This window comes from Camelina sativa, chromosome 20, assembly GCF_030686135.1.
Source record: "Camelina sativa cultivar CO46 ecotype springtype chromosome 20, ASM3068613v1".
NCBI lineage: Eukaryota > Viridiplantae > Streptophyta > Magnoliopsida > Brassicales > Brassicaceae > Camelina > Camelina sativa.
In genome coordinates this window covers 18698010-18717741 of record NC_141899.1, presented here as the reverse complement: position 1 = coordinate 18717741, position 19732 = coordinate 18698010, and the positions used below count along the sequence as shown (strand labels likewise).

At 33.1% G+C, this 19732-nt stretch overlaps 1 protein-coding gene, 1 long non-coding RNA gene and 3 pseudogenes across 3 annotated transcripts; 1 reads left to right on the top strand and 4 right to left on the bottom strand.

Moving 5' to 3' along the window:
* Positions 1-1256: 1256 nt before the first annotated feature.
* LOC147919149 (uncharacterized) lies at positions 1257-2713 on the bottom strand. The gene is made up of 2 exons (XM_087504487.1): positions 1582-2713; positions 1257-1291 (listed from the first exon to the last, which is right to left on the bottom strand). The coding sequence occupies exons 1-2, from the start codon at positions 2711-2713 to the stop codon at positions 1257-1259; spliced, it is 1167 nt and encodes a 388-aa protein (XP_087360613.1).
* Positions 2714-3455: 742 nt separating this feature from the next.
* On the bottom strand, positions 3456-7573 carry LOC109125238 (E3 ubiquitin-protein ligase SINA-like 7 pseudogene; annotated as a pseudogene).
* A 1273-nt stretch (positions 7574-8846) lies between these two features.
* LOC104771110 (uncharacterized) lies at positions 8847-11180 on the bottom strand. The gene is made up of 2 exons (XR_764722.3): positions 10645-11180; positions 8847-9271 (listed from the first exon to the last, which is right to left on the bottom strand). It is a non-coding gene; the product is annotated as an uncharacterized LOC104771110 (long non-coding RNA).
* Positions 11181-12163: 983 nt separating this feature from the next.
* Positions 12164-13442, bottom strand: LOC147919148 (uncharacterized; annotated as a pseudogene). Its single transcript, XR_015592573.1, has 2 exons — positions 13053-13442; positions 12164-12960 (listed from the first exon to the last, which is right to left on the bottom strand). The product of XR_015592573.1 is annotated as an uncharacterized LOC147919148 (transcript).
* A 1597-nt stretch (positions 13443-15039) lies between these two features.
* On the top strand, positions 15040-16347 carry LOC147919147 (uncharacterized; annotated as a pseudogene).
* Positions 16348-19732: the final 3385 nt, after the last annotated feature.

Here is a 19732-nt window from a genome sequence, read left to right as displayed (position 1 = left end):
TACCTGAACCCGTAGACGAGGACTCGATAATGAGAGGAGAGGGGAGAGCGTGATGGGTATTATCAGCAACACAAGCGGAATATGTGACGTAACCGGTTAATCTGGTTGATGGAAACTTTGCTCTTTTCCCTTTGCCTAAATCGTCATCCTCATCGGGAGAAGTAGCAGCAACGACAGTAGATGGACCAGCGTCAACAACAGCAGGTGTAGGAGATTCTCGAACAATAGCAACATCATCATCACAAACAACGACATCGTCGGAGGGCCATGAGTTGATAGTAGAAGATTCATCACGTAGCGGAAGCGGAGAAAATGGAACCAGATCACGACAAACGTTAGAGGGAGAGACTTCCTCAGGTTCGTGAGTCACTGGTGGAGTGGTAGTCGGAGAAGCAGAGTCTAAAGTCACGGAGCTACTACTCCCCCTGTCACCGGAACCGGGTTGGAATTCCCAATCACCATCGGTGAGAACCGGTAGTTCCGTAATAGACGTTGACACATTAGGCTTTTGTAAATATGGAAACACGGTCTCGTGAAACACCACATCTCGAGAGACCAAAAATTCATTGGTTGTCAAGTCATAAACCCTCCAACCTTTCTCGCCAAAAGGGTAACCAACAAATATACAGTGACGACTCCGCGAGCCAAACTTGTCCTTATCGCGAGCGCGCAAATGTGTATGACAAGAAGAACCAAATACACGCAACTGGCCATAGTCTGGTTTGATACCGGTTAAAACCTCATAGGGTGATCGTCCCTTATGTAGCTTGGAAGGAGTGCGATTAATAACATATGCAGCAGTAAGAACAGCCTCTCCCCAGAAGAAAACCGGCAAACCAGCTTGAAATAACAGAGATAGAGCAACGTTAAGAATGTGACGGTGTTTACGCTCAACACGACCATTCTGTTGAGGTGTACCAACGCAAGAGGTCTGGTGGATAATCCCTTGACTTGCAAAAAACTTTCCCAAACAAATAAACTCTGTACCGTTATCACTACGCACCATCTTGACTTTCTTATCAAACTGACGTTCGGAATAAGCACAAAAATTTTCTATCACCCGTCGTACTTCAGACTTGGCAATAAGAAGATGCGTCCAAACAGAACGGGAAAAATCATCAACTATCGTTAAAAAATAAACAGCTCCACAAGAAGAAGCAACACGCTGATGCCACAAAGTCTGATCAACCGAAGCCGCCACACGAGTCACATTAGTAGTTGCCACATCCGTTAAATAGTAGACCCCATCACGCTCTTCACCGGCTCCAATCAGGGTCCTCGTGAAACGGTCCTGTAAAACACAAAGAGTATCGGTAAATAACGCAAAACAATTCTTCATTTGCTTGAGAATCTTCGAAACCGATATTAGAGAACAGTTTAAGTTGGGAACATAAAGAACATCCAACAAGGATACACGATCCGTGAGATGGAGAATGCCTTTACGATTTGAAAACGTAACACTACCATCAGCAAACCCAACCGAGCAAGATGGTGTGTCAACCAAATCAGTAAGAAGAGAAATATTTCCCGTCATGTGATGAGAGGCGCCTGTGTCAATGATCACATCGCCAGGAATCTTACCAGAGAGCTTATCGGGATTGCTTTTCATCTTTTCGAGAGCAACCAAGGAAAGAGCTTTCCACTGTTCAGGAGAAAAATCAGAGAGAGTGACGTTAGGACTGGTAGTATAGGCAGCAACAGCTTGACCACGTCCACGACCAGCTCCTCTACCACGACCGCGAGCAGCAGCAGAACCTCGGCCGCTGTTCCGAACGTTACGTTCGGTATACCATTCCGGATATCCAACCAATTGCCAACAAAACGCCTTTTCATGACCAGTGCGACCACAATGAGAACAGAGCAAACTACGCTCCCGACCTGAAGTTTCCACACGTTGATCCCCACTGATCGGAGCAGAAGAAAGAGAGTCACGTCGAGCAACAAAACCAACAGCATCCTGCTGTTGTTCACGAGACCGAGCCGCCAAGATCCTCTGTTCTTCACGGATAACTCGTGAGTAAGCTTGATCCAAAGCGGGAGAAGGATCAGCATCAATAATCGAATGAATCACATTCGCAAACTTTGTTTCGTCAAGACCCATGAAAAACTGATTCACCTTCTCCTCTTCTCTCTCTGCGGCAATCGTTGTGTAAACACCACAAGTACAACCATCACAAGAACACACCGGAAGAGGTTTGTAAGTGTATAGCTCATCCCACAAAGCTGCAAGCTTCCCGTAATAATCAATTACAGACTGTCCCTCCTGGCGACAAAGAGCGATTTGAGAACGAAGATGATTAACGCGTACTTTGTTCCCAACCGAGAAACGTTTGCGCAAATTTTCCCAAAGATCACGAGCACTAGTGTGATATGAAACTGTGGAGCGTACACGAGGTGTGATCGAGGTACGTAACCACCCAACAACCATGGAATTGACCGAAGTCCATGATTCCAAATCAGAGCTATCTGCTCCGAGTCTCTTCAAGGAACCGTCAATAAAACCAGTCTTCTTCTTCGCACGAAGAGCATTGAGCATCTCCGAAGCCCATTCGTTGTAGTTGTCTCCGGTTAAAGTAACAGCGGAGATCATAGCGCCAGGGTTGTCCGTTGAAGACGTAGAGTATGAAGCCATCACCGTGTTTTCTCCGCCTGTTGAACCAACGGCGGCGAGAGCTCCGGATGTCGTAACAGATTGTGTTCCTTGTGTAGTCATGTCGTGAAAAGTTTAGAAAGAAAAAAACATAGGCACCAAATAACGAGAACGAAACAAAGAGAAACAAAGAAATCTCCACACACGAGATTTGAAAAAAAACCAATGATCAACTGATCAAACAAAGGGTAAACAGAAGAAAGAAGGAAAAAAAACAGAGATCAACTGATCGAGAGAAAAATTTGAGAGAAAAAAATTGAGAAACGAAAGTTTAGGTTTCAGGATTTTGCTCTGATACCATGTAGAATTAAGAGAATATGTGTGTGTGTCTTATTAAACAACGGCGTTACAACGTTTATATACACGACTCAATCTCTAAGAAACCCTACACAAGACTTGCCGAGCAAGTTATACACATTAGACACAAACCGCAGCCCATATGCGGCCCAATAGAATCAATGATATTAGGCTCAACAGTATCATATTCATCAAAATAATCAAAGCTTGCTACTGTTAACGCCATTACAAAGAGCTGATGATGGAAAATAACAACCCCAGTAGACCAACAGTAAAATCTACTACCAGATGATGATGTTACACTGGTACCGACTAAATGATCTTTTTCAAATAGCAAGATCAAATTTTACCTGTGATTGTAGAATCTAGAGATGATATATAAAAACCACAAATCTTGGCCAAAAGAGAACTCATTATAGTCTCTTTAGTCTTTACGCTTACACAAAATTGATCAAGTTTTGTTGGTCGATCTGAGTGTGGTCATATAATGAAATTTGTACAACTCAAAGAAGCAACATCGTTAAATTAAAGACGATAGGTGGTCCTGCCTACATAGATTCTTCAACATACAATAAAAAAAAAAATAATAAGCCAAACACACAACCGAAATGTCTCTTAATTTCCCTATCAAACCATATTTTATTACACTTGATTGACCTTCTTGATGGTAAGCTTCATCTCCAACAAGTCACCACGCAATGAAGAGTGAGGGATCAACATGAACTTCTCTAGAGGGGTTTGAAAACTCACTTTAAGAATCCTCTTCATGTCTGGTGATTCGTAAGTCATAGTGTCCCCATCGACAGTGTAGGAGAGTTGATATGATAACTTTCCAACTTTTGGAGAAGATGGTGCAATGCAGCTTACAGTTATACACACACCGTACGGCTCCCTAAAACACTGCACTGCAAACAGTAGTTCATTTGTATAGTCCACATGGATTTTTATCTTATCACTGATGTTCATCCGAACAGTAGAGGATGCTTTATATAGTAAGAATGCATATGGGTGTAAGGGAGTGCGACGAACATCGAGAGAAGACATTTCTGTAGGAGCCAGTGTAGTCGCAGTCCAATGCAGGGCAGGAACATCGAGAGAAGATGCATTCCTTTACATGAGTTGATCCTAATCCATAAGAGACATTATCAGTGCAACCAAACTCGGCGTTTGGGCATGGAATAGAAATTGATCCAAGAACACTCTCCATTGCTCTGCATCGAATGTGGCCAATAGGCAAAGCACAAGTTGGGCATTTGTTATTCAGTTTTGGACAGCAAGAGGAACAAGCCAAATGTCCATTATCACACTGAAAATACAAAAAAAAAGGAGAGTTATGATTCAAAAGCTGTAATAACAAAAACACATACTCGAGAACATAACACAGAGAACCGAAACACAAGTGTCTTACTGTTCTGTTCTTAATTCTGCGCTAAAGCTACAATCTTGATAGATTCAAGAAGTACTACAATTCCAATCAAGAACGTATCTTACCGAAACACAAGTGTTTGTTTACTGTTCTGTTCTTAATTCTACGCTTAAGCTATAATTTCAAAAACTACAATTCTCTAGATCCTCAAAAACGAAACACTCCGAAATAAGAAACAATTCAACTGAATGCAGTGAAGGGTGGAAACAAGACCAAATTCCAGAATTTTTTTTTTTTTTTTTTTTTAATAATAAAAATCAGAAGAAACTTGCATAAGAAGCAAGCCACGAAAGATCAAAAAAATTAGAGTGCTCAAAGCAAACCTTGCTCTGATACCATGATAGATTTGATGAGAGCAAGAACACAAAAGTGTTTAAGAAGAATTAATATTAGACTCTCATAATTATAATTGCACAAAATACATTCTCTTATATAGAGATGAGTTTCCTAAACTAAGATAAGGATAAATGTAAACTATATATATTTATACATTTTTGAATATACTAAACTTCCTAAACCAATATAAACATTTACCTAATATCTTCTAGAATAATATCTTTATGACTTCCATTTTTGGGTTTATCATCTCAACCGTCGATCTCCGGTTCACCATTTCCCAATAGTTTCGGAAGTGAGCTCCTTTACTCAGGTCAAGTTCATTTCAACAATAAATAAATAAATAAATAGTATTTCGGTATATATTTTATTTTACATGTTTTCTTTTTTTTTGATTAAAATTTTACATGTTTTCTATTCTAAGGGATTTGGATTCCTTTCATTTTAGATTTTAACAAATTATCTATGAAAAAGGGACACATTTTATAGATTTTTATATTTAAATGTAGTTTTTATATATTTAAGGATTAAAAATCTAAGTTATTCTTTGGCTTAATAGATGGATTTAGTAATACTTTAGTTCTTGATCTTATGATAGGGAATTCCATAATCTTTCGTCGTGAGAACTTTATTCCATCATTTTTTTCAGTTCTTGATAACTTTGTGATTACTTGAATAAGTAGATCCCAATCTTATATCACTCTAACAGCAATGTTAACCCATTCTTAAATCTCGCTTTTAAAATTAGACTAAGTACCAACCCGCGCATAGTGCGGGATAAATTGATTCAAATAAAAATTATGAATAATATTATTATTTGAGATTTAAGATTTGTTTGTATAAACAAAATCTGTAAGTAAAGTTTTTTTTTTTGTTTATTCAAGTTTACATTTATTTTGTGTAAAAATACGTTTCACCCGTGAAATATTTAAACGTGAAAAACAATTTCAACGTAGTGGAGAAAGTTTTGATGTATTTTGTGTTTCTAAAATCAAATTTATATCTTTTATGGTCACATAATTATCTACATCACTATGCCATTAAATAGATAAAAAATATTTTTAGACTAATTGATTTAATTTAAACTTATCTTAAGTCTAAAAATGCAATGAGACAACTGTATAAAAAGTGGTAAATAATCAAAAAGTGTAGTTTTGGTGAAAACTTATAGGGAAAAATGATTGTTTAGTGTTTTCAAAAAATTTAATAACATGGATACAATGTTAAGATTGCTGAGTCACATATATTTAAATAGTCATTAGAATTTTTAAATAGGAAGAAAAAGGTTTTGTTTTTCAAAAAATTAAATTGGTGAATAGTTATAAGATTGTTTTTGAAATGTTATTTATTTTTAATATTATATTGTGATAATTAATTTTAAATATACTTGCATAGTTATAGGATTTTTTTAAATTGGAGAATAAGTTTTGCATTCAAAAGTTAAATAGATGAATAAGTTTAAACTGTTTGTGGTATGTAATCTACTTTTATAATTATTGTGATAATTTATTCAATTAATTTTTCTAAATATAATTGAATAGTCATCAGACTTTTTCAAAATAGGAGAATAACTTTAGCATTTCAAAAAAAAATATAGTTTATATTTTTCGTGAAATGTAATTTACTTTTAATAATTAAATAGGGTATGAAAGTGATAATTAAATTCATTTTTTTATTTTGATAGTTGATTAAGTCTTTCATTTTTAAAAACTAAAAAAAAAACATTGTCTCATAGTATATTTTAATGACATATTTATGTAAATAATAATATGACTTAATGAAAAGTGAGATCATTTATTATAAAGGTACAGGAGCTCTGTAAGTGCGACACATCAGCTTTTTGGTGAGAATGCTTCTCTATTTATATATAGGGGATTTGAAAGTCTAATTCAAAACAAGGGAAGTTTGAATACCATCCTAAGTGTAAAGACTCTCAGCTCACTCACCTTTGTTTTGCAGATGACCTACTCATCTTCTCTGACGGCTCACCAAACTCAGTCCAAGGAATCCTCAATGTCCTTTCTGAGTTCCAGGCTCTGTCCAGAGAAGTCTTGTTTCTTTGCCAGTGGTATGACTCCAGAGGAAATCTCAGCTATTAAAGTCGTTTCAAGGATTCCTCAAGGACTTCCAAGTACTTATCGTTTGCTGGAAGGTTGCAGCTCTGTACTCAGGGATTACTAATTTCTGGTGTGGAGCTTTCGTTTTACCTAGGCCTGGGCAAAAAACCCAGACCCGAAAACCCGAACCGGAACCGACCCGAAAATATGAACCCGAATCCGAACCCGGAACCGGTAAAATACCCTATTGGGTCCTAATCCCCTAAACCCGAAGAACCGGAACCGAACCCGGAACCGAACCGAAAACCGAATGGGTACCCGACATACCCGTAATAAAATCATATATAGAGAATATTAGTTATATATATTTTTTATATAACATAGTTATTCAAAGTTATAACTTCAAATTCAAAAATATTATTTTTTCTTAGATCAAAATAATAAAAATACTCAAAATAACCAAAATTATATTGAAATGTTTAGCTATATTTTTAAAAATATTTATTTTTAAAATTTTATTTTAATATTTAACATTAAAATTTCTGAATAATCGGGTAAAACTCAGATTTTCGGGTTAAATTTCGGGTAATCGGGTACAAAATACCCGAACCCGAATGATATCCGATTTTTTTGGGTATTTATAGGTTCTGAAATTTTAAACCCGAACCGACCCGAACCCGGTAAAACCCGAACTGAACCCAAACCGATATTTTCTGTTTACCCTATTGGGTCCTAAACTCCTCTACCCGAGAAACCCGAACCCGATCGGTTCCTACCCGAACCCGACCCGAGTACCCGAATGCCCATGGCTAGTTTTACCTAAAAGATGCATAAAAATAATCAACTCTATGTTGTAGCTCTATGATCACATTCACCAGAATGTGATCAAAGACAGGAACTGTTGGGACTTGAGACCTTCACAATCTCACTCCTAAGCATCAAACACTCTCACATGGTTAATCGATGTCCAAACACTCGTGATTGTCTCATCTCTTGGCAATCCAGGTGGATCCCTTTTGTCTTCTCTGTAATCAAAAAGCTCCTGAGAGTAGAGATCACCTCTTTTCGCCTGTCAATTCAATTTGGACCAGCCTAACTTTTCTACCGATTGGAACAGCTTACTGGATAATCTTATCTCCTTCTCTCGGAACTCGACAACTTGATATCTACTTCTGTTGGCTTGGCAAATTCGTCATTTATGAGATCAACCCAACCGTTTTTGTGTTAGGGAATCTATTTTTTTTTTTAATTGGGTTCAATTAGATGCTGCTCGTAAGGATAACTAGAATGGGCTTATGTAACTCAAAACATGGAAAAAGATTTATTTTCGATGAAAATTGAGTACAAACATGAGATAAAATTTTCTCAATCTCATGTGTATGATTAATACGTATTAACCAATTTATACTATTGGAAATATGATGAAGTTTATGTGCCATGTTAAGATGAAACTAAAAATGTTTGTTCTCTTAAAATGGTGGATTAAAAACTCGACGCATCAACCTTCATGCGATTAGTATGACTTTTATAGCTTTCTTTTCTTCTCTCGGCCGGTTCTCCTCTTATTACATGAAGATAAACCTCTATTTTAGTTGTGGCAGTTGTAACATTTTCGAAAACTTTCTTTATTTATTTTGGAAAACCCCAAATTTAATTTAACTGTTGGTGGAAACCCAAATTCGATAACTTAGATTTGATTTATATGAGATTTAATGTTTTGTGATCAAGAATACTGCACGATAATTTGGCAACGCACTATATTACAAGTAAACAAATATATATATTTAGTAATTTATATACTTCATATAGTAGAATAATGCATAAAATATATTTAAAACAAAAACAAAAAATATTTATTTAAGACCAAGATTTCTCTAATAGATTTGGTTTAGTTATCTTGAATAAAAAGAAGCGGAAACAATCATTAGGGTAAAATCATGTGAATATCTAAAAAATATTGCCAACAATTGAGAGAAAAAAAAGATATAATTAAAAAACATATATTTTACCTTTTAACGTAAAAACACTATTAAAGAAAATAAATTTCTCTGTTGACAAAAATAAAAATAAATTCAACCAATAAAAAAATATTTTGTAAACTATGACTGGTCAAAAAATACATTTAATTTTTACATAGAAAATTGAATACATCATTTATAACAAAATGAGAATTTGTTACTAATATCCCTTCTTTGATACTGATTTCAAAAATACTCTCTCTGATAGCCATTTTTTTTTTTACCCTTCCTTTATTTAATAAAGACAATTTTGCCCTTTCTTTTTTTTTAGACATACTCCGACAATCTTCTTCGTCATCGACCTTCTCTGTCATCTTCTCCGTCGTCATCTCTTATTCTCTGTCGCCATCTCTCTTTTTCCGGTGGCATCTCTCCTTCTCTGGTGTCATCTCTTCTTCTCCGCCCATCTCTCCTTCACCGTTGTCACTTCTTCTCCGTCATTTTTCCTCTCAGTCCTCTCTTCTTCTCCCATCGTGTAAGTTTGGTTCTGAATTTTAATTTTGACTTCATTTCAATCTCAATTTCAATTTTGTCTTACCTATTAGATTGTTGTTTCGATTTCAAATTTGATGTCACAATTTTTTTTAGGTCTAAAGCACTTGTTGTGATATGTTCGTAAATATTAAGGACTTTAATAGATCCTTCGAAACCTACTGTTGTTCTTTGATGTAATTGTTGGGATCTGTTTGGGAATATGAACTACCTTTTGAATTGTTGTTCGAGTAATGTAGTTTTGTAATTTGTGATATTGGTTTCTTTTCTCAGGACTTGTTTGGGTGTACAAATGATTGAACTGTATTCAGTATGTGGATTGTGGAAGTTGAACAACAATATTCATTGGGAATTTGAGATGGATAATGAAAGGGAAGCTTCTTTGATTAACATTGATGAGAAAACTAGATTTAGTGAGTTGGTAAAGGTCCTTCTAGAAGATTTTGACATTGATATTCAGGCACAATGTTTAAAGCTTAATTATATGTTGCTTGCTATGTCTGCTAACATATGTAGTATTCCTATCTTTATTATAAATGATAGGCAACTTGAAACTTTTATGCTCAAATATGCACAAAGTGGAGGAGTTATTCATCTATGTGTTACTGTTGAGGATATTTGTGTGACAGTTGAGCAGATATTTTTAGTAAATTCATTCTGTTATTTTTCTAACATTGTTTTAGTAAAGTAACTGATTATTTCTTGAGGAAGTTTCTTTATCAGGGCCAACCTAGCTCTATTCCTTTTATTGATAGTGTTACTGATGTTTCTTCTCCCACTCGTACTCAGGTAACTTTCTACTTTAGAATTTTTAAAAATTTGTTGCTTACAAAAGATATATAAACTTAGTGACTGTTTACTTTCAGGATCAAAGTAGCTCAACACTTTTTGTTGGGAATGTTATTGATGTTTCTACTGCTATACATACTTAGGTAATTTACAATGACATAAATCTTTTAATACCCTTTTAAACCCTACTTAAATCAATTCAAACACTTTTAAAAAACCTTTGAAAATAGTTTTAAACCTTATAAAATCCTTTGAAAACACTTGTAAAACGTTTTAAATACTTTACAAATCTTTTCAAAATCAAACTAGCTCAACTTTGTTTGTTGGGAATGTTATTGATGTTTCTACTGCTACTCATACTCAGATAATTTATAATGGCATAAATCTTTTAATTACTTTTTAAACCCTTTTAAAACTTTGATAAATCCATTTAAACACTTTTAAAAGCTTTTGAAAACAGTTGTAAACCTTATAAAATCCTTTTCAAACACTTTTAAAATGGGGTTGTAAAACAAGAAAAACAAATCTATATATATATTAAGAAAATCAAAATAAACAAGGAAAAAAAAAAAATCTCACCCAAGAGGGAAACTGCTTTTGTCTTGAACAGCAAAAACCTTCAGATCTTGTTCATCTTCCTGAAATTAGTACGCCTTCCAAAAGTTTCTGATGCAACTTTTCAAAATCTCCATTCTTTTTTTTTTTTTGACAATTCAAACTCTCCATTCTTCTTTTTGTCTTTTGAGAGAGAGAGGTAGAAAGAAGAAGAAAAAGCACGAGAGTAGAGAGAGTAGAAAAATTGTGAGAGCTTAGGGGCTTTTGAGGTTGTATTGGGCACGTGATATACACACAAAACCATCTATAAAAACGTTTCACATCCACTTAATTTTGACAAAACAATAAAACAAAATAATTTTTTATAAAAAAAATCTAAGAAATAATGAAGTGTCACCGATTAAAAAGGACAGAGTGATACTATTTTCAAATTCTTTGCCAGTACAAAAAAACAACACATGTAAATAAAGCAGTTAATATCCATGGTTCAACGGGGTTGCAAGCTTTTTGAACTTTTTATTCGAAAGTAAAAAGGGGCATTCTCAAAAATGCCCCATTGTAAAAACCTTTTAAAACACTTTTCAAACCCTTTTAAAACACTTTTCAAACCCCTTTTTATAACCCTTTCATTAAATCATTTCAGACCCCTTTAAAACACTTTTTAAAACAATTTTAATACATGTTGTGAGGAATAACTCTCTCATGGAAAACCATACTAGTTGCATGTCGACTGTCAACCATAAATTTTTCCTTTTAGGCATTGAAAGGGGTGACAGAAAAAATGCAGTGGACCCGCACATGCAGTTCTTCTGTCATAAAAGCATCATTCAACCTTAATTTTTTTAAAAAGTTAATGCAGTTTCTTTGCACACAGTTCAATTTGTTTTGTCTTTTAGCCATAAATGTAGGAGAAACGTCCATAAACTTGCCCACAGCTTTTTTGAAGCTGTTTAGCTGTATTTATGCAGGCAGATCAATTAATTTTAAAATTGTGAAATTACTTAGAAAATAATCTATATTAAAAATAAATTTTGAAATTATTTAGAAAATAATCTATATTAAAAAAAGTTATGTTCATTTTACAATAGTCAATAATTTTATCATTTGTTTAAATAAATTTGCTGAATTTAGTGTGTTTTTAAATAATTTATAATTTAGTATATGATTTACACTGTTTGATCTGTTTTTACCATTCAAGCATATAATATAGACTGCTCAATCAGCATAATCTGCACTTTTCCAGCATGATCTCCATAATCTACATTTGTTCATCATGATCTGCATGATTTTCAACGCTTGAACTGCTTTTACCATTCAGAGCGTTAGACCATCTCCAACCCATCTCCATTTCTATCTCCAAACTCCATTTTGGAGTAAAACCTTCTCCAACCCCATTCCATTTCCATCTGCAAAATAGAGATCTCTATATTTGTCTCTATATTTATTTTTTTGTTTACAAATCAGTCCCTTAAATTTATATATATTTATATTTTATATCTAAATACAATTAATTATTATTACTTTATACTTAACTTACAACTAATAATTTTAAAATTCAACAATAGCATATATTACATTAAAAATAGATAATACAAAAAAGAAGGTACAAAATAGCATAACTAATAATAAAATTTAAAATACATAGTATGACTTAAACTAAAAATTAAAAACAACTTAATACAACAAAGATTCATAATTAATCTGGAAGATTATTTGCGGATCCATTAAGATAGTTAAAATAGTGCCCAAACGAAGTAGATGACTCAGGAGCTTGTTGATCTAGTAGTTGGATATCCCGTTTTGTAAAATCTGTGTTTGTTCAGCCTTCATATATGCGCGGATATTCAGATCTTCTATCGAGTTCACGTTTTGAAATAAAATCATGTTCTCCTCTCTAGCTTCTTTCAGTGCGTTAAATGTACTTTGAAGCTCCAAATGGTGATCTCTTTGTGCACTTGTCTTCTTTAATTGCTCCAAAAGTTGTCTATTTCCTTCTTCCAAACTGTTGATTATAAGTGATGTTTGAACATCGTTTTTTCTTTTCATTTTGGATTCTTTCACCCCTGTTGGCCGTGGAGATGGAGATTTGCCAATAACATTGTCTTCATCATCTAAATTCGAAGAGAACGGAGGCAATTCAGATGAAGCTTGTATCGTGGAATCATGGATATTATTTTGTGAATTAAAATATGTATACTCCATATCACTTGAATTTGGTACTTGTTTAGGGGCATCATCTTGTAATTTTTTAAAGTTCTTCACAATACTCCATACATGATTAAATTTCCAACCTCCACTGAAACTATCATCTTCGGCTAACATTAATTTGGCTTGATTTAGCTGTAAATATATTAAAAATTATTAGTCAAAAAATAATTGAATTAAAGGAATTAATTATTCAAAAAAATTGACGAATATTAATTATTACTTACAATATCTTCATTTGAAGCACCACTTTGACGCCTCTTTTCACATTGTTTGATGTATGCAATTAGTATTTTTTGTTGCTTTCTCAATAGTTCGAATTCGGCATTGCATAGATTTCTTTGTACGCTCACTCCAAGTTATTAATTTTCCATTCTCATAAGCTTCCATCACACGGTCCCAAAACTGATCAGCTGTTTGGTAAACACCTTTGAGTATATCTTGACATAGAAACCTATCTTCTTCATTAGTATATCTCAAAGAACGAATAGACATGTTTGCTTGTCAAGTAAGAAAGTGTGTAGTTTGACCGGGAGTTTGACCCCCCAAAAAAAAAAGGTGTAGATGTGTATAAGAAATGATGTAGATGTGTTTAAGAAAGTGATAAAAATGATTCATTGTTGTGAATGAAAAGAGAAATCCATGAAGCTATTTATAGAGATGAGTATCATTTTTAATGTAAAAATATACTCAATTATAGTAAATATATAGACATAATATTTAAACATTCTCACACTTTTTAACAAATGTAAATAGATGTGATGTGACAATACAATAGCTAACAAAAAGTTAAAGTATCTCACTATGTAAAAATCATTTATAATAAATATAAAATTTAAAGAATAAATATATATAGATGTGACAATAATAAATATAAAATATAATATATATATATATATATATAAATGTGACAGTACAATGACTAACAAATAAGAATAAATGTGAGAAAAAACTTCTTATTTTTAAAACCAATGTAAAAATAGATGTGATAATACAATGACTAGCAAAAGTAAAAGTGTCTCACATTGAAAAAATCAATTATAAATAAATATAAGAAAATAAAAATTATCTAAAGCTTCTTACATTTTTAAAACCAATGTAATATAGATGTGACAATACAATGACTAGCAAAAGTAAAAGTGTCTTACATTAAAAAAATCAATTATAAATAAATATAAGAAAATAAAAAATATTTTCAGTTTCTTACACTTTTTAAACCAATGTAATATAGATGTAACAATACAATGAGTAGTAAACTAAAAGAGTCTCACATTGAAAAAATCAATTATAAATAAATATAAGAAGATAAAAAATATTTACAGCTTCTTACACTTTTCAAACTAATGTAATGTAGATGTGACAATACAATGACTAGCAAAAGTAAAAGTGTCTCATATTGAAAAAAAATCAATTATAAATAAATATAAGAAAAAAAAAATATTTACAGCTTCTTACACTTTTAAAACTAATGTAATATAGATGTGACAATACAATGACTAGCAAAAGTAAAAGTGTCTCACATTGAAAAAATCAATTATAAATAAATATAAGAAGATAAAAAATATTTACAGCTTCTTACACTTTTAAAACCAATATAGTATAAACGTGACAATATAATGACTAGCAAAAATAAAAGTGTCTCATATTGAAAAAATCAATTATAAATAAATATAAGAAAATAAAAAATATTTACAGTTTCTAACACTTTTTAAACCAATGTAATATAGACGTGACAATACAAAGACTAGCAAACTAAAAGTGTCTCACATTAAAAAAATCAATTATAAATAAATATAAGAAAAATAAGTTATTAATAGCTTCTTACATTTAAAAAAACTAAGGCAAAATAGATGTGACAATAATGACTAACAAATAAAAATATCTTACATACAAAAGTTAAAAAAAAAAATCAATTAGAAATAAGTGTGAGAATACAAAGAGAAAATTAATAAATGTTTCTTACACTTTGATAACTAATCCAACAGATGTGACAATACAATGACTAACACAAGTAAAAATGTCTAAATTTGTAAAAATTCAATTATAAATAAATATAAGAAAAAGACAAAATATTTAAAAGTTCTTACACTTTTGATGCTTTTTGAATTAATGTCTAAATGAATTATCTCTATAAATACCACTAGAAACTCATGTTAGTCATCATAATATCAAAAGCATATATACTTCTTTGCTCACTCTAAATTTTCTCTCTTAAAATGAATTTCAATTTCCAAATCAGTCTCATTCTCATGATTTATCATCCTCTTCAAATGATGATGAAAATATAGAAATGATTAATAATCTTGAAAATGAAGAAGAAGCAATACAATTTGTCATGGCTCAAAACAATGTGATCATCCAATATCTTCTCAATCAACAAAATAACCAAGTAATCCACAATGGCTCAGTTCCCGGTCGTTCTTTCATCACCCGTTATCGAGAGAGCGCACATTGTAGATTGTTCAACGATTATTTTTCAGAGACTCCGGTGTACGGTGATGTTATGTTTCGTAGAAGATATTGTATGTCTCATTCTCTATTCCTTCGTATTGTTGATGCAGTTGGAACCCATGACAACTACTTCACACAATGAAGGGATAGAGTTGGTAGACTTGGATTATCACCTCTACAAAAAGTAACAGCCGTGTTAAGAATGCTAGTGTATGGTCTACCAGCGGATGCCACAGACGAGTATGTTAAGATAGCCGAATCAACAGCAATCGAAAGCATGAAATTTTTTTGTCAAGCTATTGTGGAGATATTTTCAGAGACATACTTAAGATCACCTACGGCTGATGATGTTGCTAGACTTCTTTACATTGGTGAAACACGAGGTTTTCCAGGTATGGTAGCCTGGATTGCATGCACTGGAAGTGGAAGAATTTTCCTACTGCTTGGGCTGGCCAATATACAGGTCGTAGTGGATCACCAACTATAATCCTTGAAGCTGTGGCGGATTATGATCTCTGGATATGGCATGCATATTTTGGTATGCCAGGCACCAATAATGATATTAATGTGTTGGAGGCTTCCTATCTTTTCTCCGATCTCGCCCAAGGTATTGCTCCTCAGGTTCGTTATAGTATTCAAGGAAAGGAATATAACATGGACTATTATTTGGCTGATGGTATATATCCAAAATGGTCCACCATTGTGCAAACTATTCATGAGCCGATGGGTCAAAAAAATAAATATTTTGCTATGAAACAAGAATCATGTATGAAAGATGTTGAACGTGCCTTCGGAATTCTCCAATCATGTTTCACAATTGTAAAAGGGCCGGCTCGGTTTTGGGAAAAGAATGTGCTACATGATATAATGACTACATGTATAATTTTACATAACATGATAGTCGAGGATGAACGTGATCTCCATGCACCAATAGAAGTCGAAAGAGAAACTCCATCTTTGGAAGTCAAAACAGTAAATGATGATAATATCCGGTTTCAAGAATTTCTTGGTCGATATAAAAAAATTAAGGACAAACAAGCTCCTTTTTTCACTTTGAAACGCGTTAATTGATCATTTGTGGGAAAAACATTCTATGGATGCATAAACAAAAATTTATTTCGTATGTTTATCTTAATAATTAATGAATGTTTTGTAATGTATTGTTGTTCAATAATAAATTTAAAAAAATAAAAAATATGCTATTTATCTTTTTTGCTAAAAATAAAATATTTGGGTCAAATTTGTAATTTTGATAAATAAAGGATCATTATATAAATTATTAATAAGATATACAAAGAATATTTTCGAATATTCTTTTTTGGAGTCAAAAATGGAGAAATAGGTTGGAGGAAAACCATCTCCAAAATGGAGTTACTCCAAAATGAAGTCAAAAATGAAGAAATGGGTTGGAGATGCTCTTAGTCTTCAGTCTTCTCAGCATCAAATAGTGGAATATCTTCCCCGAAAATTTGATGTCTGTATTTTTCGCAGCAAGCTTGATGACAGGGCCAAGGAATGAATCTTCAAGCTTCTTGAAATATGCATCTCCTAATTCATCTCTAACCTTTTTAACAAAGTGTATGTCTGAATGTTGACATATGGTGGCTGTATCATTTGGTTCAAGACCCATATCATATAATGCTTCTAGGTAGTATAAGGGCTTCAAATGAATCAATGGATTCCATCTGTTCCAAAAGAAAATGATTTTAAAGAAAGAATATTATAGGAGTTTACAACAGATTTACAAGAGTTTTAAAAGGTTTTTAAAAGGTTTTACAATGGGTTTACAAGCGTTTTAAAAGGTTTTATAATGGGTTTAAACTAGTTTCAAGGGTTTTAAATAGTATTTTTGAATTGTTTACAAAGGTTTTCAAAGCGTTTTAAAATGGTTTCACATGGGTTTTTTACAGGGTGTTAAAAAAGTGTTTTATAATGTCTAACAAGGCTTTAACATTTTTACAATGGGTTTAAAAGGTTTTTGAATGAGTTTTAGAAAGCTTTTAAAACCCATTGTAAACAGTTCAAAAACACACTTTATCGATCTGAATTTGTCTTATCAACTATAACCACTTTTATCGATCAACTACGACCGACCTGAAATTGATTTTAAAATAGTTTAATAGGGGTTTTTAAAAAGTGTTTTACAAGAGGTAACAAAAATTCAAATTTACAAGAGTTTACTAATTCCAAATCCTTATCAAAGCCATTTATCTTTCTGAATTCGTTAGATCAACTATAACCACCTTTATCCATCAACTACGATCGATCTGAATTTGGATTTTAAAATGGTTTAACAGGGGCTTTTAAAAAGTGTTTTACAAGAGGTAACAAAAATCCAAATTTACAGGAGTTTACAAATTCCAAATCCATATCAAAGACATTAATCGATTTGAATTCGTTAGATCAACTTCAACCACCTTTATCGATCCACTACAATTCGTCAGATATGAATTTTTGATCTAAAGTCAGATCGATACAAAAGAACGACATTTTTAAAAAGTGTTTTAAACGATCTCCATCAATAATCTTAACCACAAACCTGACAAAGAGAGTCTTCGATCCGACGATTTCTTTTGAAGACCGTTTCGACGACCACAAATCCCAAAACAGACGACAAGATGGACAAAGATGAGGATGGAAGGGAAGCAGAGATCGCTCGAAAAAGGAGGATAAATCGAAAAGAAGAAGGAGAGGTCGAACAAGAAGATTGAAGATCGCCAATCGAGGAAGAAGGAGAGAACGTTGCCTAAGAGAAAGACATAAGCCAATAATTAGGTTTAGTTCATTAAGGGTAAAATTGTCTTTTTCAGAAATTCCCTAATAAAATCGAGGGAATCGTATTTTATGTGGTTGACAAACAAAAAAAATGAAACGGAGGAAATATAATATTGTAACTGAACTAATCAAAGTAAATACATGGTCTATGACCAAAGTAATTAAATACTTAAATCTCACAACATTCTTTCTCTTGGTTTACCTTGCTGACACATATCTTCAACATGAACCATCGGCCTTCACACATGAAATAGGAAGGAACCAACATGAAATTCTCTTTAGGAATTTTAGAATTCAATTTTCGAATATTCTTGACCTTCATAGGTTTAATTTCAATAGTACGTTTTTCAACAGTTGTAGATATATCATAGAAGAACTCAGTAACTTCCAATAAAGAAGGAGCAATACAGCCGACAGTCACAACACCATTTGCCTTACTTACACGATGAACAGCAAACAGTAGACCTTCGTTCTTTTCCTTCATAACCGTTAAAGCTGTCTCACTTAAGTCAACGTATAATCTTATAACCTTGCCAAGAGCAAACGGAAAATAATATTTTCCGATGTTTTCGTGATTGTGAATATCCAAATGACTGTATAGATGCTTGTATATGCCATTGTAATTGCACTTCAGTACAGGGCAGATGCAAAGAGACAAGGGACACTCCATTTCATGAGTTGATTCTTTGCCATAAGAGACATTCTTGGTACAACCTAACTTGGCGTTTGGCAAGGGATAGAGATCGATTCAAGAACACTCTCCATTCCTCTGCAGCGATTGTGACCAACAGGAAGTGCACATGAAGGGCACTTATTCATCAGTTTAGGACAGCAAGAAGCGCAAGCTAAATGTCCATTATCACACTGAAATAAAAAAAATCAATGAATTACAATTAAAGCCGAGAAACAAAACCTAACAAAGGATTTTTTCAATGAAAAGAGACTAAAATCAGATATCACATGAAACCAACCCAATTGTAAGATTGAAATAATTAATGTTGGTCTTTACACCTATACGGCTGTTTACTAAATGACGACGATTCCAAATATATTCTTCTTAATTAATGCAAATTAGTTTGAAACGAAAAAAAAATGAATCAACAAAGTGATATTTGAAATGTTACCTGAAAGATAGGAATAGTGAATGGCTCAAAGCAAATAGGGCAATCGAGCAAATCAAGATTGAGAATTGCCGAGCGTGTGTTATCCAAACTATTTAAATAGCTTGAGGCACACTCCAAGAAGAATATATCAGCTTTACTAGTTTGGTTGAATTGAAAGTCGTCTAGCCTAGCACTATAAACGCCGGGCTTCTACTATATCAACACGAACACCAACTACACGAGACGGGAGATGCTAGAAGCCTAGAACAGTGAACAGCTTCGTCTTATTTAGTTTGCTTTGGGTAAGAAGAAAGATTGCTTAGGTTTTTCTGTAGTAAGAAGAAAAAAAAAAAAAAACTTCTCTGCGAGAACTTCTTACCCTCGATGAATCCAATGTTTTTTTTTGTGCTTTTGCCTTTTTCTTGTCTATGTATGTAATAGTAGTTCACGAGCATCATGCGAATATAAATACTGTATATCAAGATTTTCTTATCTGCTAAGGAATACAAGTAATTGTCATAATTCCTTTTAATTTTTCTATAAAAAGGAATCTCAAGATATTCACATTAAAAATAAAA

Bases quoted from the DNA above. Each gene is read 5' to 3' on its own strand.
- LOC147919149 (XM_087504487.1), bottom strand. From the start codon at position 2,713: ATGACTACACAAGGAACACAATCTGTTACGACATCCGGAGCTCTCGCC. The intron at 1,292-1,581 runs GTAAGATTCCTG...TGTGTTTTACAG, and splicing joins CAATCCCGATAAGCTCTCTG to GACCGTTTCACGAGGACCCT.